The 25928-nt window shown below is 46.6% G+C and overlaps 1 protein-coding gene and 1 long non-coding RNA gene across 2 annotated transcripts in view; one reads left to right on the plus strand and one right to left on the minus strand.

Moving 5' to 3' along the window:
• The first annotated feature begins 2077 nt into the window (after window positions 1-2077).
• Window positions 2078-10200, plus strand: LOC136620576 (uncharacterized). Its single transcript, XR_010791156.1, has 3 exons — window positions 2078-2129; window positions 7961-8142; window positions 10035-10200. It is a non-coding gene; the product is annotated as an uncharacterized lncRNA (long non-coding RNA).
• An 11695-nt stretch (window positions 10201-21895) lies between these two features.
• LOC136620568 (uncharacterized) overlaps window positions 21896-25928 on the minus strand; it is a 69098-nt gene continuing 65065 nt past the window's right edge. The window contains exon 5 of the mRNA XM_066595413.1: window positions 21896-25123. Within this exon, the coding sequence (XP_066451510.1) occupies window positions 24995-25123 (129 nt within the window). The 3' untranslated portion in view covers window positions 21896-24994. The remainder of the gene's footprint in view (window positions 25124-25928) is intronic.

The following is a 25928-nucleotide window of genomic DNA, read 5'->3' on the forward strand; positions in this document are numbered from 1 at the left end:
ATATATAGTTTTTTTTACTTATGACTAGATTGGAGGAAGGGGGGGCTCAAAAAAACATTCCACACAGGGTGCTATCTAACTTAAGGCCGACACTGCTAAGCAAGTCCAGGAACTAGCAGTAAAAATGTAGCATGTGCATGCTGTTACAGATTATGTGGCAGCGATGTGGTTTAGTATTGCAGCACTGAGGTCCTGGGATCAACTCTGACTAAAGACAACATCTGTATGTAGTTTCTGTATTTGCATGGATTTCCTCCAGGTATGTCAGTGTTCCTCACATTGCAAGAAGAACATACCGATAGGTTAATTGGTTTGATATAAAATTGTCCTTTAAGTGGAACCTAAGAATTAAGATCATCCATTGCCATTCAAAAGTACTCCATAGTCTTCCAGGTCACAAGTCTCTAAGGTCGTGTCACTTTGGATTGCAGACTTATTTTCCTTGTATTTAAGATATTTAGCCAATTGCCTGAAAATCAAAGCTGAAGGGCTTATTCGGATTTTCACGCCCGACCGATATATATGCTGCCCTTCCCTGCAAGGGGAGAAGGCGAGCTGGACCGGGAGCAGTGCATTGAGCTCCCACCCCCACTCTGCCCCTCACCACTGTTTGTAATAGGAGGGGTGGGACAGAGGCAGAACTTAGCTCCGCCCCCGGCTTTGCCATGACGGATTGGCCTTCCCGTGTGGACAAGATTTTTGACAAATCTCGTCCACATGGCTGTCCAATCCCGGCATTAGCCGGCGCAGGCGGACTTGCCTCAGCGAAATTCCGTACGGAAATTCCGTGGCAAAAATGCCCTCTGTGAACCCAGCCTAAAGCTAACTCCACACGGCCCACTGCGAATCCCAGCCTGATATCGTGCTCACCAACAAGTGATATTCCCGCGGTTGTGAGGCGTTTTTTTAATCAAAACCGCCTCGCATTATTTTGGGGAAATAGATCGCGAGTGTCTCCCATTGTTTTAAATGGGGAAATCTCGCATTGCGTGCCCAAAGATAGGACAGGCCACGATTTGTTTCCCGTATCGCGATACTGAAAAAAAAAATAGCCTATATGTATGACACAATTCAAAAGAATGGGGTTCATATTCATGCGAGATTTGTGTGTGTCGCAATGAACAAATCTCGCGCCATTTTCTCGTCCGTGTGAAAACAGCCTCAAACAAAGGGTTCTTATCCAAAGCCAGCAATCCAGACCTGCTGACAGCAGAAGTCAGTTGACCACTTACAGCCATTCACTAGTTGTAGAGTCAGCATTCTGTACTTCCGGCATCATGGCACCCATGATGCGAGCGCTGATACCTGGAGAACGGGTAGTGACACCGCGGCCTCTGATTGGCTGCCAGCAGTCACCTAACTTCTGCTGTCAACAGAAACCAAGAGAATTACAGGGCTTCTGCGCTGGATTGCTGGCACTGAGGATAGGTAAGTACCATTTGTTTAATTGTTTTAAGTCATTTGAATTTAATTTTAAAAGTTAGCTGTTAACCAGACATCCCCTTTAACCCTTTCCAATCCACTGTCTGACGTCTTCCAACATTCTGATTGAAGCTTGTACAGTCAGAAATCGTCCAACGGGGTATTCTTACTGTGCATTTCCGGCCACTCCGCTATTGAAGGTTCTCTGGCGCATCACATACTGCAGTACTGGCATTAGCCAGCAGATGGTGCCGTTGTATAACGTCAGAAAGAGAAAGCCCCCTAGGAAACCCTGAATCCAAAATTGTATTGGTAAAGGTTAACCCAATTAAGTGCTTGGGGTTCAGGAGGCAGGGGAGATGTTTCACCTGCCTGGCTTTTGGAGATGGCCCAAGTGTCCAATGTTTCCGTCCACTTCTTGTGAAAATATAGGGAGGTTAGCTTTGCTATACATGGATCTTTAAGCTTATTTGAAGAGTTCCAGCATTGCCATGTGGTGAGCAATAAAAAAACTCTACATTTGTTATAAATCCTGTTATTATGGTAATTGTCATGCATTTATTTCCCAGGTTGCAGCCATTGTGACTTCTATTGAGTAAGAAGAAAAGTTAGCTACTTCCTTCCTCACTAATGTCACCATTTAATGTCCAGGATTCCTCATCTTCTTAACTCATTAAAGCCTTATAAGCTCTGCCAGGAACATCTCTGTAAGTATAATGTAAAACATATGTAGGAAATTGCTGTTATATTGGTTTGAAAGTATGTGTAATGGATTCACCCAACACCCCTCCAGGACTGGATAAGTTGGTTGTGTCCTGAGTTTCTGTAGAATGATGAGGAGACCCCTTATATGTAAATGGAGATTGTTATAAAAGTGGGGGGATGTTTGTTGAGACATTGAGTTCCACGGCACATGGGAATCTAGAAGGGATCTGCTGCAGGCAGCTAGTCAGACATTGCCTCTACCTACCTGAGAGAGGCTTCACCTTAGCTGGGAACAAGTAGGTAACAGTTATCAGCACACCAGGTATATAGTCAGGCTGAATCTAAACTATAGTGAACAAGCAGCTACTATACCTCTTCTTCTGCTTGTGTAGATCTTGTTGACCACTGGATGGCTCTACGATGCAGAGAACAGATTTTACCCCGTTACCAGAGTCTGAGAGGGGCGCATTTCTGGAATGTGAGAAGCTGGATGGTCGTATCCATGAATTGTCCCCCACCGGCCGTTCTGACCAGACTGTTAGGAGGTGCTGGGACCTGTGGATGTGTGAGGGCACACAAGGTGACCGGGCTCAGGACCCCCGACAGACCACCGGCAGAGAGGAGCGTCTGACCAGACTGTTAGGAGGTGTTGGGACCAGTTGATGTGTGAGGCACACAAGGTGACCGGCTCAGGACCCCCGACAGACCACCAGTAGAGGAGTGTCTGAACAAACTGTTAGGAGGTGTTGGAACCAGTGGATGTGTGAGGGCACAAGGTGACCGGGCTCAGGACGCCCGACAGACCACCAGTAGAGAGGAGCGTCTGACCAGACTGTTAGGAGGTGTTGGGACCAGTTGATGTGTGAGGCACACAAGGTGACCGGCTCAGGACCCCCGACAGACCACCAGTAGAGGAGCGTCTGACCAGACTGTTAGGAGGTGTTGGAACCAGTGGATGTGTGAGGGCACAGAAGGTGACTGGGCTCAGGACGCCCCCTACAGACCACCAGTAGAGAGGAGCGTGTGATGGTCCTACAAGCACAAACAGCTCTAAATGTTTTGTTGTCCGCCATCCAGAGACAGGGGGCGCCATCGTTACACCCCTGTCAGAACCATTTTCAGGAACTTGGCTAAAGTACGTTGGGTCTCACGCATCCATTACATGTACAGCCTTTGACACCGTCGTCTCCATTTGCAGTGGTGTTGTGAATGACAAAACTGGTCTGATAAGAGTGGAACCGGGTTGTCTTCAGCGATGAATCCAAGTTTAGTTTGGGCGCTGATTGCCGTGTTCATGTTTGGAGACCTCAGGGTGAGCGCCTCAATCCTGCCTTTGCTGTGGAGCGGCACACTGCCCCCTGCTGGTCTGGGAGAGCCATTGCATACAACAGTCAGTCACCCCTAGTCGTGGTACGAGGGACAATGACAGCTCAGTGATATGTTCAGGACATCCTGCAGCCACATGTGTTCTCATGGCGGCTTTCAGCAGGATAATGCTTGGCCGCACGCACAAGGGGGTCATGGGAGCCCCCACAAGACTGTCACACTTCTGTGGCTGCCCGGTGGCCAGATTTATCAGCAATAGAACATGTATGGGACTGCCTGGGACGCCAACTTTGACAGCCTCCGAGTTTGCCAAGAAAAAACATGTTACAGTGGCACTCCCAATTAAACCGCAGTCAGCGGGAGGTTAAAAAAGTCACCATGCAAAGCTCACAAATGGACCTGACTCCTAGATCCAAAAAGATGCATTCCACAAAGAACAAAGAACGAGCAGCATAGTCATGTATGAATTCAAAATAGCTGCATCCGCCTTGATGCTCCTTTATTCACTCCAGGAAAAAGACATACAATGTTTCAACACCATCAGGGGTCTTTGTCAAGCTAATGTTACATTGAACAACCCACATTAAATATATTACAAAAACCAATCACTAATTAACAATTAAAAAAGTTCCCCCCACTGCCTCCGAGGTTGCATGATCAAAAGGCTCATTTACAGCAAGTGGGGAGAGATATGTTGCAGGATATCATACAAAATCTGTAGCCTCCATGCCCGCCTGTATTGCATCTTGTATCCAAGCCTGAGGTGGCCAAACAGATTACTAGAGGTTCCATGTCCACGAGTATCACATCTTGTATCCAAACTAGAGGCAGCCCAATATGGTACTAGAGCCTCAATGCCCACCTGTATTACATCTTGTATCCAAGCTAGACGTGGCCCAACAGGGTACTAGAGCCTACATGCCTGCCCGAATCAAATATTATATCCAGGCTAGAGGTGGCCCAACAGGATACTAAAGCCTCTATGCCCACCTGTATCACATCTTATATTCAAGCTAGTGTTTGCCCAACAGGGTACAAGAGCCTTCATGCCCACCTGTATCACATGTTACATCTAAAGTAGAAGTGGCCCAACAGGGTACTAGAGCCTCCATGCTTACCTGTATCACATCTTGTATCCATGCTAGAGGCAGCCCAACAGAGAACTAGAGCCTCAATGTGGACTTGTATCACCTCTTGTATCCAAACTAGAGGCGTTACACCAGGGTACTAGAGCCTCCATGGCCGCCCGTATCGTATGTTTTATCCAAGCAAGAGGTGGCCTAACAGGGTACTAGAGCCTTCATGCCCAGTCGTATAACATCATGTATCCAAGCTAGAAGCGGTACAACAGGGTACTACAGCCTCCATGTCTGCCCATATCACATGTTACATCCAAACTAGAAGTGACCCAAAAGGGTACTAGAGCCTATACATCTGCTTGTATTACATCTTGTATCCAAGCTAGAGACCATACCCCAGGATATTAGAGCCTCCATGCCCGTCCGTATCACATGTTACATCCAAGCTAGAGGTGGCCCAGCAGGGTATTACCGATTCCATGCCCACCCATATAACATCTTACATCCAAGTTAGAGGCGGTACAGCAGGGTAGTAGAGCCTCCATACCACCCGTATCACATCATGTATCCAAGGTAAAGGGAGCCCAACAGGGAACTAGAGCCTTGATGCTCACCCATAAAGCATGCTATATCCAAACTAGAAGTGGCCCAACAGGGTACTAGAGCCTCCATGCCTGCCTGTATCACATCTTGATTCTAAACTAGAGGTGGTACATCGGGGTACTAGAAGCTATATGCCCGACTATATCACATCTTGTATCCAAGCTAGGGGTAGTACAACAGTAAACTAGAGCTTCCATGTCAGCCTGTGTCACATCTTATTTCCAAGCTAGAGGTGGCCTAACAGGGTACTAGAGGCTCCATGCCGAACCAAATCACATCTTGTATCCAATCTAGAGGTGGTACAACAGGGTACTAGAGCCTTCATGCCTGCCCGTATCATATCTTGTATCCAAGCTTGAAGTGGTACAACAGGATACTAGAGCCTCCATGCCCACCTGTATCACATCTTGTATCCAAGCTAGAAGCAGTACAACAGGGTACTAGAGCCTCAACCCCCCCTATCACATCTTGTATCCAAGTTAGAGGCAGTACAACAGGGTACTAGAGCCTCCATGCCTGCCCGTATCACATCTTGTATCCAAGCTAGAAGTGGAACAACAGGGTACTAGAGCCTCCATGCTTGTCCCTATCACATCTTGTATCCAAGCTAGAGGTGGTACGACAGGGTACTAGAGCCTCCATGTCTGCCCATATCACATCTTGTATCCAAGCTAGAGGCGGTACAACAGGGTACTAGAGCCTCCATGCCCACCCGTATCACATCTTGTATCCAAGCTAGAGGTGGTACAACAGGGTACTAGAGCTCCCATGCCTGTGTCTATCACATCTTGTATCCAAGCTAGAGGTGATACAACAGGGTACTAGAGCCTCCATGCTGCCCAAATCACATCTTGTATCCAAGCTAGAGGTGGTACAACAGGGTACTAGAGCCTCCATGCTGCCCATATCACATCTTGTATCCAAGCTAGAGGCAGTACAGCAGGGTACTAGAGCCTCCATGCTGCCCATATCACATCTTGTATCCAAGCTAGAGGTGGTACTACAGGGTACTAGAGCCTCCATGCTGCCCATATCACATCTTGTATCCAAGATAGAGGCGGTACGACATGGTACTAGAGCCTCCCTGTCTGCCCATATCACATCTTGTATCCAAGCTAGAGGCGGTACAACAGGGTACTAGAGCCTCCATGCCCACCCGTATCACATCTTGTATCCAAGCTAGAGGTGGTACAACAGGGTACTAAAGCTCCCATGCCTGTGTCTATCACATCTTGTATCCAAGCTAGAGGTGATACAACAGGGTACTAGAGCCTCCATGCTGCCCAAATCACATCTTGTATCCAAGCTAGAGGTGGTACAACAGGGTACTAGAGCCTCCATGCTGCCCATATCACATCTTGTATCCAAGCTAGAGGCAGTACAGCAGGGTACTAGAGCCTCCATGCTGCCCATATCACATCTTGTATCCAAGTTAGAGGCGGTACAACAGGGTACTAGAGCCTCCATGCTGCTCATATCACATCTTGTATCCAAGCTAGAGGCGGTACAACAGGGTACTAGAGCCTCCATGCTGCACATATCACATCTTGTATCCAAGCTAGAGGTGGTACAACAGGGTACTAGAGCCTCCATGCTGCCCATATCACATCTTGTATCCAAGCTAGAGGCGGTACAACAGGGTACTAGAGCTCCCATGCCTGTGTCTATCACATCTTGTATCCAAGCTAGAGTCGGTACAACAGGGTACTAGAGCCTCCATGCCCACCCGTATCACATCTTGTATCCAAGCTAGAGGTGGTACAACAGGGTACTAAAGCTCCCATGCCTGTGTCTATCACATCTTGTATCCAAGCTAGAGGTGATACAACAGGGTACTAGAGCCTCCATGCTGCCCAAATCACATCTTGTATCCAAGTTAGAGGCGGTACAACAGGGTACTAGAGCCTCCATGCTGCCCATATCACATCTTGTATCCAAGCTAGAGGTGGTACAACAGGGTACTAGAGCCTCCATGCCCGCCCGTATCACATCTTGTATCCAAGCTAGAGGTGGTACAACAGGGTACTAAAGCTCCCATGCCTGTGTCTATCACATCTTGTATCCAAGCTAGAGGTGATACAACAGGGTACTAGAGCCTCCCTACAAGGGGTCAGTTCTCCACAATAAATAAATGATACTTTTTCTGATATTGTAATCGCTTATATCAATGCTACAATCACACAGAGGAAGTTTCATCTGACAACTGATGGGGGGGGGGGGGGGGGATTGTTTTTTGACAGTGAGAGTATTTTATCCCAGGTGGCCATGTGTGGTTATATCATGTAATAGGTTGCAATAACGTGTAATTATTTCATAAGCAGCTTTGTATAATATTTAATAACTGGCTGTTTCTGATTACATAACATTCTATACAATAATTGGCAACATATGATTAGGTCTTAACCAGCTTTATGATCATATTGTATTATAAGCAGCTGTGTACGATTATAGAATATTATAAACTGTTTTGTATGGTTACATAATATATACTGCTGTGTATGATTACAATATAAGCTATGTAACATATTATATATATCATAAACAGTTATGTATGATTAAATTATATGTTTATGCACAATTAGATTTCATTAGCTTAGATTATAAACTCCGGACTATTATATCGATGGTTATATTTTATTATGAATTGTTATGTATGATCAGATTATACACGGCTCTACATACTTATTTCATAAGCAGCTATATATGTCTATAATATTATAAACTTTTATGTATGATTAGATTACATAGAATTAGACTATAAACTCTAGATCATTATATTATATTATGGTTATATGATAAGCAGCTCTCTTTGCTCTCATTTGCAGGTTTTCGACAACTGCCAGTGACCTCCAGTGACATCTGCCATCATTTGTGGATATTAGCGGGTTTCTGGAGGGCTTTCATGGTTGGCAGAAGATGCAGTGATGGCGACTCTTCTAGAGCTGCCCTGATTTCCTCCAGTATTGCAGGAGCTGCTACATCTGAAGTTTGGGGTTGAATCAAGGAGGTCAGTTTGCCTTATGTTATGGGGTAACCAGCTAGGGGCAATGTTATGGGGCCACTGACTATAGATTGCAATGTTATGGAGGGAGTGGGGGTGAGGGGTCTGTCTGTGGTTGGATATGTTATGGGGGCACTGAATTTGGCAATGTTATGGGGCCACTGACTATGGATTGCAATGTTATGGAGGGAGTGGGGGTGAGGGGGGCGGTCTGTGGTTGGATATGTTATGGGGGCACTGACTATGGATTGCAATCTTATAGGGGCACTGCTTGTGGTTGGCAATGTTATGGGGAAAGTGCCTGCCAATGTAATGGGACATCAGGTCTTCTGCACTAGGGATGATTGAGGTCATTGTGGGTGCTGCCATGTGGACCTTCACAATACATGTGCTGTATAGGGATTGTTTTACGCTTCCGAGACACAATCAGCGGCGGTTGTAGAAAGTCATGACGCCGCTCACTCCAGGCGGTTTATCTCTCTTCATTAAATTATATGAGAAAGACATTCCAGATTGTGAAGTGGATCCAATAATGTGTGCGACCGGGGAGCAACACACAGCTGTACAGATGTCAGGCGGGGGCCGAGGGTCCCATGAGCTCACACTCACCTGCAAGCTACATGGACAGCACTTTATTGTTCTAGTGAAGCAGCAACCATGTAAATATTGATCTTCTGTTACATCATGTCTGATACTCCAGTCACATCAAGGGCTGCACTTACTATTCTGCTGGTACATCATGTCATATACTCTAGCCACATCCAGAGCTGCAGCCACTATTCTGCTCTTATCATGTCTGATACTCCAGTCACATCCAGAGATGCAGTCACTTTTCTGATCTTACATCATGTCTGATACTCCACATCTATAGCTGCATATGTCATGTCTAATAACCCACTCACATCTAGCGCTGCAGTCGTTACTTGTGTGTTCCATCATGCCTAATACCCTATTCACATCCAGAGCTACAGACAGTATTGTGCTGTTACATCATTTCTGATATTCCAATCGCATCCAGAGCTGCACATTTCATGTCTAATACCACAGTCACATCCAGAGCTGCACTTACTATTCTTCTGTTACATCATGTCTAGTACTTCAGTCACATCCAGAGATGCATATTTTATGTCTAATACCCCAGGCTAATCAAAACCGGCAATCAACACTTATCTGTTACATAATGTCTAATACTCCAATCGCATGCAGAGCTACAGTGAAAATTGTGCTGTTACTTCATTTCTAATAGCCCAGTCACATCCAGAGCTGACACTTCCTTCGTAATGCTCCAGTCACATCCAAAGCTACAGTAAGTATTCATAAAATCATAGAATAGTAGAGTTTTAAGAGACCTTCAGGGTCATCGGGTCCAACCCCCTGCTCAGTGCAGGATCACTAGATCATCCCAGACAGATGTCTGTCCAGCCTTTGTTTGAACACTTCCATTGAAGGCGAACTCCCCACCTCCTGTGGTAACCTGTTCCACTCATTGATCCCCCTCACTGTCTAATATCTAATCTGTGTCTCCTCCCTTTCAGTTTCATCCCATTGCTTCTAGCCTTTCCTTGTACAAAGAAGAATAGGGCTGATCCCTCTGCACTGTGACAGCCCTTCAGATATTTGTAGTCGGCTATTAAGTCTCCTCTCAGCCTTCTCTTCTGCAAGCTAAACATTCCCAGATCCTTTAACCATTCCTCATAGGACATGATTTGCAGACCGCTCACCATCCTGGTAACTCTTCTCTGAACTTGCTCCAGTTCGGTTTTGAAGGGTTAAATTATGTCCCTGGTAACCAAGAGATGGAACACCCCCTTTCCCCTCCACTTGGTAAGGTGATGATTTATTCAGTGGCGTCGCATTTATATTTGGACAAGTCATGCTGTTTTTTCTTTATCTTGCAGATCCTCACAGCTGGCAGGTTTGGACCCTGAAGACAATGAGAAACTACAGGCACGCTGTCCGGATGGGCCGCCGGTTAGCATATCAGGTGTTTTGTTGAAAGTGAAATATTTCTGCTCCTTCAGGGTCGGTGTGTTTTTTCTATTAAATAAAGCTGTGGCCACTCCTTCTATACCAACATTGGTGTCCGTGTGTTATCTAATTTGGGGTGTTACAACATTATGTGCCGAGTATGGATAAGGGGAGGTTGTCTTTCCATGCAGTCTGTCTATGTCTTTTTTAAATTGGGGTGCCCAGAACTGGACTCCATATTCTAGATGAGGTGTGACTAAAGAAGAGTAGAGGGAGATAATTATCTCATGCGATTTAGACTCTATGCTTCTTTTAATACATCCCAGAATTGTGTTTGACTTTTTTGCTGCTGCATCACATTGTTGACTCATGTTCAATCTGTTACTCCTCTGTTACATCATGTCTCATATTCCAATCACATCCACAGCTGCAGTCAGTACTCATCTTTTTACCTCCTATTTGATACTCAAGTCACCTCCAGAGCTCTATCTAGGCACAATCCTGCTTAGCTGAGATCCCATAATGCACTGTGGGAATTAACACTCCATCTCCCACAGTGCACTACATCAGAGACGGTACAAACACTAAACTGATGGGCAGGAGGGAGATGTGAGGCCAGATACCCTGGAAGTTGCCAGAAAATCACCAAATAGGAAACCAGAAGAATATAGGATTCAGATTTGGAGGTCACGTAGAAGACTCTTGGCACAATGGGGCACCTTTGCCGTTCAGGGCTCTGGGACAGCTGGCTAGCAGTTTCTGTGGGAGTGCCCGTATACTTGGCGCCAAGTGGCAGCAGTAGGTTGCAGATCAGCTGTTTTTTTTTCAAGCAGGGCATGTGTGATTGAACCCTGGAAACAGAGAGCGTTATCCGCTTTTCCACATGAGCCAAACTGCTCACCGGAGCGCCAAAATCTCTGGAGAATGTCACTAACGGTCTCTGCAGTCCTCTCCTGTCACTTTATCATCATTATAGAATGGGTGAAGCGCTCCTACACAACGCTGCATGGATACTGTAGGTCAACTCATAAATACTTCTGCTGAGGTGGTTTTAATTCTTCGCCATTTTCTTCTAGCTGTCTGTGAATAACACCCTTGTTTGCCCTTAAAGGCAACAAACTTGTGATAGTTCTGCTGTCATCTGAGAAGTGGATACAACTGTATTCAGTCCAGACAATGCTCTGTGAGCTAAATACATTCATTGCCCAATATGAAAAAAGAACCCATATAGAAATGTCAGATCACTGCAAAACTCGGCATGCAGTTACATCTCAGTTATGGTGTGATTAGATGAACGGTCTTGCCCCATGAGGCCCTAAAAGTGGTCCCCCCCCTTGGCCTACAAAAGGCTCTTGGTGGCTCCTTGTGTACAGTGACATCTTCTTCCACTTGTGTAGAGCTTGTTGACCACTAGACGCCTCTACAACGCAGAAAAGAGATTTCACCCTGTTGCCAAAGTCTGAAAGGGGCGCATTATTGGGTTGTGAGAAGCTGGATGGTCGTATCGACGAATTGTCCCCCACCGGCCTTTCTGTCCAGACTGTCAGGAGGTGTTGGGACCAGTGGATGTGTGAGGGCACACAAGGTGACCGGGCTTAGGACCCCCAACAGACCACCAGTAGAGAGGACCATCTGACCAGAATGTTGGGACCAGTGGAGGTGTGAAGGCACACAAGGTGACCGGGCTCAGGACCCCCGACAGACCACCAGTAAGGAGGAGCGTCTGACCAGACTATTAGCAGGTGATGGGACTAGTGGATGTGTGAGGGCACACAAGGTGACCGGGCTCAGGACACCCGACAGACCACCAGTAGAGAGGAGCGTCTGAAAAGACTGTTAGGGGGTGTTGGGACCAGTGGATGTGTGAGGGCACACAAGGTGACCGGGCTCAGGACCCCCCTACAGACCACCAGTAGGAAGAAGCGTCTGATTGTCCGACAAGCAACGGTTTCAATTTCCATCATCCAGAGACAGGGGGCATTATTGTTACATCCCTGTGTCTATCTGAATCATTTCCAGGCACTTGGCAGAAGGACATTTGGTCTCACGGTGCCCATTACATGAACGGCCTCTGACACCCACTGGACGCTACAGAGTGGAACTGGGCTGTCTTCAGTGACAAATCCAGGTTTAGTTTGGGCGCTGATGGCGGCCGTGTTCGTGCCTGGAGACCTCAGGGAGAGCCCCCCAATCTTGCCTTTGCTGTGGAGCGGCACACTGCCCCCTGCTGGTGTGACGGTCTGGGAACCATCGCATACCACAGTCGGTCCCCCCTAGTAGTGGTACGAGGGACAATGGCAGCTCAGCGATATGTTCAGGACATCCTGCAGCCACATGTGTTCCTCTCATGGCGGCTTCCAGCAGGATAATGCTCGGCCGCACACACACAAGGGGGTCACAGGAAGCCCCCACAACAATGTCACACTTCCATGGCTGCCCATGTTGCGGGTAGTGGTGTGACAGGATGGCGCAGTGATGACAGGCGGAGGCAGAGATGGCACCTTTTGCTTATTTACTGAACAGTAACACAATAATCATAGCCACTCTCCTTCGAAGGGTTTCCGTTGTTATGTAATAACTAAATGTGATACTCTTAAAGCAACAGTACTCATAATACCCACGGTGACTCAAAATACATGTTCTCACTAACTGGCGTCTCTGGCTGATATATACATCTTGTTTCGTTCCTCCTGGCAGCAGAAAGGCACATGACTATCACTTCTCTTATCTGCAGCATAACGGCTCCATTCGCCATCATCGTGTCCGTAGGCCCCGACCTCAGACGTCACGTAGGAGCAGCGTTCTCCACACAGAATGCCCAAATGCATCTTAGGCCATCACTATTATCCAGAGGTCGTCACACATCATTACTGCCTGTTCAATACTCCATGTTACATTACTCCAATCACCTTTCTGGAATACAAACTGCTGCGCTATGTCACTTCTCATATGTAGATGGACCAGAACAGTCCTTTAATTCTGGGTTGTAGGTTCTGACAAGCACATTTGAAAGTCGTGAGCACGTTATAGCTCAATCAATGGCCGCACGGCTCTTCCGGTGAATGGCGGCCGTGCGTCGCTGTTAATACACGGCTTATTATCTGGTTATGCTTCCATAGTCTGGACGGAGGCCTCCAGGAAATGTTGGAGCGTCTCCAGATGTTGCTCTTCCCATGGGCCGGGATCGCGGCTCGCCGGAGAATTGGGAGCCTAATAATACAGTCTTTGGCAGCTGCAGAAAAGCTTATAAATACATGGATATTATATACTGACTGCATACAGTTAGCGGGGGAAGGGACACAGCATGTGGTAGTCATTGTCACCGCAACGGCGGCTCCGTAACACGAGGTTGTAATTACCAGTTCAGTGTGATTGAGGAATAATTTGGAGTGACGGCGAGGACCAGCAACGTACAGGATGGGGAACAGTAATAAGACCCCCCCCCCCACCCCCCAATTACGTCTTCATCAGGAGCGCAGTATTGCACAAAATTCACATCTTTAGTACAGGCGCCAGATTAGACGTATCAGACATGAGGTAACCCTTGTGGGGTTAATGGTCGCCCCTTATGGACCCAGATCCAAAAATAATTTAAAAAGTAAAACATTCGGGTGGGGGTCCTACAACCCCAACCACGGGCACCTCCTGCTGTCACCTCACAGGCACCAACACCCATCCAGTCCGTCACCTGCCATCACAATGCCCCCTCAAGAGGTTCAGCAATAGATGCCCTGCCAGGTGTCATAGTCACAGATGCCACCTCCAGTGGCACAGTAACAGATGTACACTCAAGTGCAGTAATTACAGATACCCCTTCAAGATGTCACCTCCAATGCCACTTTCACAGATGCCACCTCAAGTTCTGCAGTCATAATGCCCCTTCAAATACCACAGACACAGATGCCACCTCAAGAGGTTCAACAACAGATGCCTCTTCATGTGCCGCAATCACAGAGGCCCCCTTAAGTACCACATTCACAAATGCCACTCTCCAATACTTCAATCACTGATGCCCTCTCTACTGCTGCAGTCACAAATGCCACCCTTCAGTGCCACTGTCACAGATGTCCTATCAGGTGCCTGGGTTACAGACTCCCTGAAGTATTTCAGCCTCAGGTGATCCCTAATAGTGTCAGCTCTGTGCCAAGGTTGGGTGTTGGCAGCACTATAATCAGCGGCACTTGGTCATCTGGGCCAGTGATGTCGCCTGCTCCGGATGTTCTCCGCTTCTGCCGCGGAGTGGCAAAACTTTACCAAAAAAAGAAAATCTTGCACTGGAGAATTCTGGTGACAAAGATGAGAAATATTCGGTATTTATCTCCACAATGCCAGAGCACTTCCCAGTCTTTCATCTTGCTGCCTGAGGAAGGGGTTAATCCAGAACTTGTGGTATGAAGAAAGTCCTGGGTAGCTCGCATTAATCAGGAACTGAAGAAGTTAAAGGGTTAATCCAGACCTCAGAGCACGTTAATAAGTCCGTAGCTGACAGAGCATGATGGGAGTTGTAGTTATATAATTGCTGGAGAGCCACAGTCTTGCACAAGGAGAGTGAATCCACAAGGTGGCGCTGTGAGACGTGCATGGTATATAACCTGCAGTAGTGGGTATACAGTATCTGACCCCAGAGCAATGGTGTTCAGTCTGCTGCAAAACTACAACTCCCAGCTGACTCCCAGATCTGTAGGGGGATGTAGTATTGAACAGCTGGACGTCCACTGGTTGGACGCCACCGCGCCGGAGGGGGCTCTTCTTTTTTTCTTTTTCTCTCTGTCAAAAAATTAAGGAGCAGAAATCAAGAAATTTCTGTACAACCCAGTAAAGGGCGTCCGTGCTTACTGTGAAATAGGTTCTTGACCCATCACCATCATCCTCATCAGGATCAGTGGGTCCAAGTGGCCTTTATTACTTTGTTTGTACTGTTTCCACTCCCCCATCCAGCTGCCCCCATACTTGTCCTCACCCCAAAACTGCATGAGCCGTTGAGCGCTTCATACACATTAGATGTTTATAGGCCAAACCCGCTGATTTCATTAGAATGGGACTGCCATCTAATGTGTGTGGCGGCCTCCCGACTTTACACCAATGGCAGATGTTGGGGAGATGAGGAGCGGGCGCTTAGATTTCAACTGTCCAAGGAATAAGGAAATAAGCTGCTACCAGAGGTGTCTGGAGAAGGGGGACAGAAGAGTCTAGAGAGGACAAAGAAGATTGGAAGACGGGACAGGAGTCTAGAGGGGTCTGGAGAAGACATGGGGATCTGGATGGGGACAGATAAGTTTGGAAAGAAAAAGAGGGGTCTGGAGGGAAATAGAGGAGTCCAAAGGGGGCAGGGCAGTCTGAAAGAGAGGGCATGAGGATCTGGATTGGGACAGATAAGTCTGGAGAGAGAAAAGGGGTTCTGGAGAGAAACAGAGGAGTCTAAAAGGGACAGCGGTGTCTGGAGGAGGGGACATGGGGATCTGGATAGGGACAGATAAGTCTGGAGAGAAACAGAGTCTAAAAGGGACAGGGGAGTCTGGGGGAGGGGAAATGGGGATCTGGATAGGGACAGGGAAGTCTGGAGGAGGGGGAATGGGGATCTGGATAGAGACATACAAGTCTGGAGAGAAATAGAGGAATCTAAAGGGGACAGGGGAGTCTGGAGGAGGGGGCATGGGGATCTGTATAGGGACAGATAAGTCTGGAGAAAGAAAGAAGGGCCTTGAGAGAAACAGAGGAATCTAAAAGGGCCAGGTGAGTCTGGAGGAGGGGAAATGGGGATCTGGATAGGTACAGGGGAGTCTGGAGGAGGGGGCATGGGGATCTGGATAGGGACAGGGGAGTCTGGAGGATGGGACATGGGGATTTTGATAGGGACAGATAAGTCTGGAAAGAAAAGGAGGGGTCTGGAGAGAAACAGAGGAGTCTAAAAGGGACAGGGGAGTCTAGAGGAGGGGGAATGAGGATCTGAATAGGGACAGGGGAGTCTGGAGGAGGGGGATTGGGGATCTGGATAGGGAGAGGGGAGTCTGGAGGAGGGGGCATGGGGATCTGGATAGGGACAGGGGAGTCTGGAGGATGGGACATGGGGATTTTGATAGGGACAGATAAGTCTGGAAAGAAAAGGAGGGGTCTGGAGAGAAACAGAGGAGTCTAAAAGGGACAGGAGAGTCTGGAGGAGGGGGAATGGGGATCTGGATAAGGACAGGGGGGTCTGGAGGAGGGGGCATGGGGATCTGGATAGGGACAGATAAGTCTGGAAAGAGAAAGAAGGAGTCTGGAGAGAAACAGAGGAGTCTAAAATGGACAGGAGAGTCTGGAGGAGGGGACATGGGGATTTGGATAGGGGAGTCTGGAGGAAGGGGCATGGGGATCTAGATAGGGACAGGGGAGTCTGGAGGAGGGGGCATGGGGATCTGGATAGGGACAGATAAGTCTGGAAAGAGAAAGAAGGGGTCTGGAGAGAAATAGAGGTGTCTAAAAGGGGTAGGGGAGTCTGGAGGAGGGGGCATGGTGATCTTGCTAGGGAAGTCTGGAGGGGACAGTGAGTCTTGATGGGGTTAGAAGAGTCTAGAGGGAGACATAGATCTGGAGGGGACAGAGGAGTCTGGAGGTGAACTTAAGGGTCTGCAGGAGGACAGAGGAGTCTGGAAGGGAACAAAGGGATCTGGAAGCAGCTTTTTCCTCTCCCCTACTGAGAGCACATGTACAGTCAGCTGAGCCCAGGATTCATGCATATGGGTGGATGGGGAGAGCTAGCTGACAGATACCTTGTGTACAGCCAGCTTCAGCTTTTCATGCTCCCTGCTGCCTATTGGAGGCTCAAATCTGTGTAGCATAAAGAGGGAGCCTCCTGTGCAGCAGACAGCACCCCCTGTGGTCATAAGATGTAGTGAAATGGTAACCTAGACAGAAAGATAAACAGTTGTTAGGCCACATAACTTAGGGCTCATTCACATCTACATTTGGAGCTTCTGTTGTAAATTCTGTTAAAATACCAGAAAAATTGTGCAGCATGCAGCGCCATAGTTTTGTTACGATGGTGACTACTATAACAGAAACCTGATTGACCCCTTTATAGTCAGGAGGGGATGTCCGTCACCTTTGGGGTCTGGCATATGCCCAATTTCGCACTGTCGTTTGTTTCCTTGTTCTGCTACACCTTTATCAGGGTTATAATGGCGACAAGCGCGGATGTGAATGAGCCCCCAAACTGCCATCCAGAATCTACAAAGACCGATCAGTGATCGGGGTTATGATCGCTGCCCTAGTACCAAGTTCTGCACTCTTTATGCACCTTTTTACCATCTGCAGCTTCCAAAATGCATAACGTAAAACCCTCCCGGGGGTTAATGATCGCAGTCTCCGGACGCTTCTATTCCTATAGCCGTAGCCTGCCTGGATAAGTCCTGGTAATGAGTCCGCTGGAGGGGGTCGGGCAGAGCCAGAAATGTAGATTATGTAACATACAATAAATTTGTTAGTGTTTTCGGGCCAGCTGGCTCCGGCGTGCTATTACTGCGAGGAGTGAAGTCAGGCAAGGCTGTGTTAAAGGGCACTTTACTTCAGCAGATTGGGTGGACCTGGAAGTGGTTAATAAATCACTGCGGTGTCATTGACTAATTTACAGATGTATCGGAGTCTTACATGACTACAGGTCACGATGACTTTAGTTTGTTGACACTTTGAATTGCTAACGATAATAGAACAACTGTTTTTAATAACTTTTTGCAACAAGTATCCTTATCATAGTCAAGTTAAACTTTGTTGCATCTGTAACAGCCTAAGGAAACATTAAAGGGATCTTCTGATGTCGTACGACTCTATTATAAAGGGTAATGGACATCCCTAAACTATATATCTTCACTGTTATGGCAGCTGCATATTGTGGGTCATAGGATCCTATTCTTTCCAGGAAGGGGTCATATGCCATGACCGTCTGTCAGCTGGACACTCCCTTAAAGCCATACTTGCCAACTCCTCCAGCAAAAGGCGAGATCTCCCAGTGGAGGAATCAAATGTCCCAGTTACCACATTTCCTTTAAACTCTTGGTTCTTGCGGTCCTTTTTCCTCCCAGGCTTTGCTTGCTGACGGAGGCTGCGGCGTAGAAGTCTTAACTCCAGCAGTGCCCGGGCGTGATGGTGGGAACAGAGAGAAGTACCTGGGCATCGGGGCTGGAGGCTATAGTTTGGGGTAATTGGGTATTACCATGTAGGGCCTAGAGTCTTACCCTACTGGGTAAGTTTATCAACTTCCCAGAATTTCTGATTCTTTCAGCTTTCACTGATACAATAGGACAGGAATTATCTGCCAGGAAGTGTTGAAAGAGGTAGAGGGAGGAGCTTAAGGGAAACCTGATGAAGAAATTAGCTCCATAACAGTTAAAGGAGCTGTCCCATGAAAAATATTGGTTTTAGTTACATTCAGCCCATAATTCTACTCATTTTCTGTATTTACACTTATTAATGTCTCAATAGCCAGATATTCCCAGACTAATGTTAGAATAGCGCCGCCTACTACTTCTATCCTCAGATATTACAGGACTAAATGTTAGAAACAGCAGGTCGCGCTGTTCTATCCACAGATATTCCTGGACTAAATGTTGATCACTGAATGGAACAGGTTGCCATAGGAGGTGGTGATGTCTTCTTCAATGGAAGTCAAATATCTGTCTGGGATGATTTAGTGATCCTGCATTGAGCAGGGGGTTGGATCTAATGACGCTGGAGGTCCTTTCCAACTCTACCATTCTATGATAGCGCCACCTGCTGTCTCTATTCTGTGTCTACCTCAGTAAATGTTTCACCTGCTAAGGCTTCCTTTTCTCTTTGCTCCATTGAATAGAAGCCAACATGAGAAGCTGTAACCACTTTGGAAAATTTACTGAGATGGACCGGACACAGAAAGGCTTTTCAATAGAAAAAGCAGGTGGCGCTATGACAACATTAGTATCAGAATATCTGGTGAGAGAAAGAGTAGGTGGCACTATTCTAACCCCAGTCCTGGAATATCTGGGGATAGAAACAGCAGGTGGAGTTATTCTAACATTATAAACAGCAGGTGGCACTATTCTAGAATCAGTCCTGGAATATTTGCGGATAGAAAGAGCAGATGGCCCTATTCTAACATTATATCCACAGATATTCCAGGACTAAACAGCAGGTGGCGCTATTCCAACATTACTCCTGGAATATCTGGAGATAGAAACAATTTTTACCGATATGTGGTAACTATATATAAATACTATACCTCTCTGACTTCACTCTACATAGGGGATGTATACGGTGCATGAAATAAAAAGCATAAAGCCATGCTGGGATAGCGCCACCTAGTGCCGCACTCTTAGAGGGCAAGGGCTCCTCTTCTGTTAATGTACCATATAGAAAATCAGAGTGTGCCCCCTTTATACTTCATTTTGCTATTTCCTCCGATCTGGTAAGAGTCAGGCGATGGCGCTCCCCGCCCAACGCATTTCTGATCATTAGCACATGGGGGTTAATAAACACGTTTCGGTGCCAGACACCTCCAAGGCTCCAACCTCTGAAGACACAGAGCAGACAAGTATTTTTTGTGGTCGGTTTGGGCCTTACTCTTCTGTCATTGGGGGACTATAAGTCCCAGCATGCCCCGTCAGCTGGAATACAGAGAGTCCGGGGCTATCAGCCACCCGCGGCCTAAGACTAAATGTCTCTATTCATCAGCACATCTGTCAGTCAGTCGTCTGCTGGACTCCACCTTGCGCCCCCCCCCAGCTGCCGGGGAGGCGAATGAAGCGTTTCGAGGGCGGCTTTTGGAGCAGCATAATTCTCAGAACTGAATAGGACAATGTGTATTATAAATGAGAAGCAGCCGGGGATCAGACGCTGCACAATGTTCTGCCTGAAAGGGTGTATAAAAGCCGTGCTGAATATTTAATAGGGCCCTACACCCAGGATCCGCCGCCTGCGCGCCTGTCACCTAGCGTGAACTGCTGGCTGACAACGGGAGGAGGCGGATGCCGAGGCCACGAGGTTCAGACTTTACAGCCTGGCACAATGAAATGTTCTGACACTTTCTAATATACATTGTGTGTCAATTCTGCACCATTTGAAGATCTCTGCTTGCTGTCAGTGAATAGATACAGTCCTGTCTACATTCAGAGCCAGGACATCTGTCACAGTGCACTTTATTACAATGTAGCACTACATGACAGGAGTAACTATAGGAGGTGCAGTGGTTGGCATCACTCTTGAGGCTTTCAGAAGGTCCTTCTGCCCCTTGCGATGAGCACTAAAGTCACGGGTGATAGTTGAAAGTTCTGTTACAGAATTTGTATTACGGCCCAAGAGCTTCAAATTTTCCACCTGCTGACAGAGGATTACCTAGGGCTGGTACACTGTAACAAAGCTTCAGCTGTGTGAACAGAACTACATGAGGATGTGTTTTCAGCTTCTGAATGTAAGCTATGAATGTTCCATTCACTAACAGTAAGCAGAGAGTTTGAATATTGTGAAACGGATTTTAAAAGAGTAATAAAAAATGGCTTCCGATAGCCTTTCTGGCTGTTTTCTTCCACAAACAGCGCCACCCCTGGCCACAGGTTGTGTGTGGTATTCCAACTCCATCCATTCACTTCAGTGGAACTCAGCTAGATGACTACATGTTCATAGTTGGCCATATAGGGGACTGTCCCTTCATGTTACAGACTTGTTAGATCCTTCATACGACCAGTGCGCACAAGGAAGCATTAAAGGGAATGTGTCATCACAAAATGACTTATTGTAGAAACCTAGTTTTTATGTTAAACATTTGTTTTTCAATGTCACGATCCAGCTTTATAAAAAAATCTATAATCCTGCAGTTCTCTCTCTGACCACTAAGCCTAGTAAAGATCTGATACTTCCTGGCCTGTAGAGAAAACTTCTCAGCTGTCATCCCATTATCACACCTACAGGATCCACCATTCACAATAGGTGATGTCACAGCTCACCTCCTCCCCTTCCCTGTATAAATCACAGAGCATGCCCACAACACTCTCCCTTATAAGTCAATAGTGATTGTCACTGCTTCCCTCCTTTCCTCCATGTACAGGTTATAGATGATACCCACAACACTTTCACATAGAAGTGTATAGGTGTAAGTCACAGATGCCCTCCTCCCCTGCCTGTGCTGGTCACAGAGCATGCATACAAGATTCTCCCATAGAAGTCTCTAGGTCATGCTCATAGCTCACTGCGCCCTGCCTTCACAGGTCACAGAGCATGCCCACAACACTCCCATAAAAGTCCTTGAGTCCTCTCCAGTCTATCGTTTCCGTTGTCCATGGGGATATTGTACAGAACAGGAAGTGCTGGAATATTATTAGGTTTAGTGGTCACAGTGAAAACTGCAAGGGATTATAGGATAGGTGATAAAAGTCTGATCGGTGGGGATCTCACCGCAGTCACCTCCATAATCCTGAAAATGACAGTCCCATATCCCCCTTTTCCCATTACATTGGGGTCGCTTCTCCCACCCCAGTAATCTCAGGATAAATAAGGCTGCGACTCTGCATGTGCGGCTGCTGCTCCATTCATGTCAACGGGGCCGGTGGAAATAGATGAGCGCTTTGTACTCGCTATCTCCAGCAGCCCCACTAAAATGAATGGAGCGGCACTGAGCATGTGCGACCATAGCTCCACTCAATCTCATCCTCACTGTGGGAAGAGGGGGGGGGGGGGGAGATGATCAGATTTTGAGGACACGTTCCCTTTAAGGGGACGTCAAAAGTTATGGGTTATGTAACGACGGTACTAAATGGAGGCAATAAAAAAAAAACAGGACGCGGCGGCGCTCAGGACAGGTCGTCTTTGCATTTTATTGAAGCCTCTCGGACAGAAGAAGTGGTTACTACGGTTTAGTAGCTGTTGTTACACTAGAAAAGCTCTTAGAAGTAAAAACACCAACACTCCTGTATTACAAAAATAGGTGTACAAAAATAATTCTGCAACTATGAAAGTGCGTCGCAAATCATCAGTCGACTGTTCAAAACATCCGACCAATACAATGGATTCATCCTACAACCATGCGCCAAATATCACCGGGAAATGTTACCGCACAGCCTAGTAATGGCTTAGGCAGCCTTTCCATCACCTTCTGCAGGACACCATCCAGGGAGAGTCAACCATCACCCATTCAGCATATATCCAGTCTTCTGGCCAATTAAAGGAGCAATTTACTCTTTTTGGGTACACGTTTTTGGTCTATTTCCGACCCTACAAAAATCTATTGTTGTGATTGTACATACACTTTGGTAGAGTACATGTACATTGGTGGTCACCAGATCATAGACTTGTTCAGTCCCCACCAGTCCGGCCATAGGGAACAGGTAAATAAGAAGTCCCGGGAGACTGGAAAACTTGGCAAACCGAGGTGCCCGTTCCATTCTATCAGCAGGGAATTGGCAGCTCTGATGGCAGCGACCCATCTGAAGGGCCCATCTGTCGGGAAGATGGGGCTGGACAACTTTTGGGTTGGATTTCGACCTGATTTAACCTATTGTTTTCTTTGAGATAAGCGTCATCAGCTTTACCAGCCAGCCTTTATCGTAAATCCCCTGTTGAAACCACATGGGTTTCCAGCTGTGCCGAATACTCCTGTGGGCAGCTGAGGCTGATTTTGCAGGTTTATGGCCAATGAACTGTAGGGACCTCAGATCCCCACCACTGTCCTGAACAAACGGATGACTTGTTAACTCCAAGCTAGGAATAGTCAAGACAACATCAAGGTCAAATCAATGTCAAGGTCAATGCGGCCATTGCCACAGATTTTGAGGCAAAAATAAGATACGTTCCAAAACAGATGAAAAAGTTACCTTGCAAACTGGTTGTTTTACATATCTTCTACATATTTTGTATCATAACCTATGATCCAATCACAGCCAGAGCTGCATTCAGAATTCTGCTCGCTTCCTAACAGCTTTCTGGTGGAACTCAGATCTAAAGTGACTCTACAGTCCTGGGACAAAATTTTTCCAGAGAAGGGGGACTGTCCTCCTCTCAGTTCGGGCCACCGTCCCAAATGTTCCTGGGGCCCCTCTTCACACTTTCAAGATGGTAACGATAATTCTAAGACTACTTGATGCATAGTGACACTTGTTGGTGCATCGGTAGTCAAAGACATTACATGTGGCTCTGATTGGCTGTTCATGTGAGCAACAGTGTCCAATCAGGAAGTAGCATGTTGTGTCTGACTACCGATGCATAGTGTGCATCAAGAAGTGGCTGGATCGTCGTGGGCATGTTGCGAGACTGAATAAGGACCCCAGGAACGGGCGAACCTGTGGCCGAACTGTAAGAGGATGGTACCAGGTCATATAACCCCCCCATCCCTCTGGTCCTTGGAAAAATTCTATCCAAGGATAAGAGGTTCACTTAGTTTTAATGTTACCCTTGCTGGTCCTATGTGGAGCATTGTGGGGGATGTTTTATGTGCACACCAGCACCACAGTCTGATACAGAAAACATTCCACCTCTAACAATGCATTCCATCAAGATTCAGCACATTTTGAAAAGTTTTGCCAAGTTGTAGGGGGCGGAGGGGGTGGGTGGTGGGCATTTCGAATGCAGTTTTGGACATGACTGGAGTATAAGATGTGATGGAACTGAAAAAGTATAGCAATGTGCGTAGACACAATGACTCCATTGAGAGACCCGGAGACTATATATACACATACGTACATACATACACACATTGAATAAGCAACATGAATCTCTGGGGACGGACTGATGTGTGCGATATTCAAGGCGATATTGTACATCGGTAGTGGAAAGACTCTTCTCGTTCTTCCAATCAACTAGATGCTTGGTAATAGCACTAATGCATGATGTTGCCCATTCCCTTTGGGGGTTATAGGTGGCCCAAGCTACCAGGAGATTTTTTAGTATTTTTTTTTTTTTTTACATTCACACGTAGCGGTGCCACCGCATCAAGAGCCTGCCCCAAAGAAAGTGCAATGAAAGAAATGTTTTGGGAACTGCTGCTATGGAACTTTTCACTGAGTCTAATGCTACAATCATCCCTATTCGGGTCAGTTAGGAAGAAAAACGTAGTAAAACCTTGACGAGTTGTATCAAAATGGTGACTAAATATATAAAAGTTAACAAAAAGTGACCATTTTGGAACAACGAGTCACTGACCAAAAATGGCCTCCATGATAGGCAAATAGGTCAATGGCAATTTTGGTTATCAGTTACTAAAAATTGCCTGTGTAGCTTAGACTGTCCATCACGATGAGTTATCTCCTAAAGGGAACAGTTCCTCTAGTCTTCTTGAGTCTTACAATTTGGCCAGATACTCCTTTTTCCCATAGACTATATTGCATTATCATAAAGGATAGAGAAAACATATAGTCTTATATAATGAGGCCACAAGCAGACAGGTGAGGCCGCTCATGTCAGCCATCTTGAGTCAAGGCCCACAGAGATGTCCTGTTAACAATCATAAAGCACAATCCTTTGGAATAAAACACAACTTTGTCATCTTTCATACGCCAGACCGGCACGTATACAGGCATTGACGTTGCCGAGAAAATGGACGGGAACTCGATTTTCCTTCTTTACCATGATTCTGTCAACGACGTCTTTATCCTCCTAATAGTCCATGAACTAAACGACCAACGTTGGTCCTACTCTACTCAACAGATAAAGCTCCTTCTACCCAATGCCAGCACTTAGCCGTAGACATCCAACACGTTCTCCTTCCTCCTCTTTGAAGCCATTTAAGTCCTCGGGGATGCCATAAAAGGTGTCGGTGCAAGACTAGGAGCACAGAGCAGAGTCTGTTGAATATGAAAATATAGTATATAGTATATTGCTTTGTTTAGTAACAGGTTGTGCTGCGGGAGGCTGGTCTATGGGTGTCCTGAGATTATCATCTTCCAGAGTCTTCTCATTAATAGGCACATGACGGTTCTTCGACAGCAACTATGGGGCTGATAGGCTTTATGGTGCTAAGGGAACGGAACGCAAATATTGCCGGGTCGTAGACAAAATGTGGAGGTTGTCGGCCACCATTGATACTCTGGGGAAAAAAAGAAATAGAAGATTAATGGGAGAATGGTTTCAGAAGATGACCAACCAGATGATGACTCTACCAATTAGCAAAACATAATAGAGCTCATAAATGCCTCTGGAGGTGTTTGATTTTCCAGAATATCATAAAACCCAGACAGATAACTTGAAGCTCCAGGGGACCAATGCAAAATCTATAGCAGAACTTCCATCCAATGACCACGTACCATTTATAAGACCCTTGTGCTCCCTCAGACTCCAAGGCCTGGACGTGACTGCTACTTCTGAACCTTCTATAGTTACACATCTACAATAAAGATGCTTGTGCCAAGATGCACAACCCCTCCTATGGTAGAAAGGTGGGCCTGAAGCAAACAGGTGATCATCCCAGGTCCTACTCTTGGCACCCCTGTCAATCAGCCGATTTTGTCAGGAGAAGCCTTGGCTAGCTACAGGTTTCCTCTGCAGTGGCCACTGCAGGAGAAATGTAGTGTTATAGGACAGCTATTCTCATGTATTCACAGAAGGTCAACCACAATGGGAGCCACTATTACTGAGCAGCTGTCCATTTTGAGTCATAGAGGAGTCCCCGAGTGAAGGACCTGCTCTATGGATGTCCATATGTCCTAAAAGAGAAAATGAACAGGGGGTGCTATCTTGGCACAACCCCTTTAAAGGGTTATTAAAATCAATGGTGATTAGTAATGAGCTTGCATTATAGATTTTGAGATTTAAACAAATTACGGCCTCAAAGTTTTCAACATTGATGACCTTTGAAACTATGACCATTGAAACCTCAACTATCGACACTACTG

Source organism: Eleutherodactylus coqui, chromosome 3, assembly GCF_035609145.1.
Source record: "Eleutherodactylus coqui strain aEleCoq1 chromosome 3, aEleCoq1.hap1, whole genome shotgun sequence".
Classification (NCBI taxonomy): domain Eukaryota; kingdom Metazoa; phylum Chordata; class Amphibia; order Anura; family Eleutherodactylidae; genus Eleutherodactylus; species Eleutherodactylus coqui.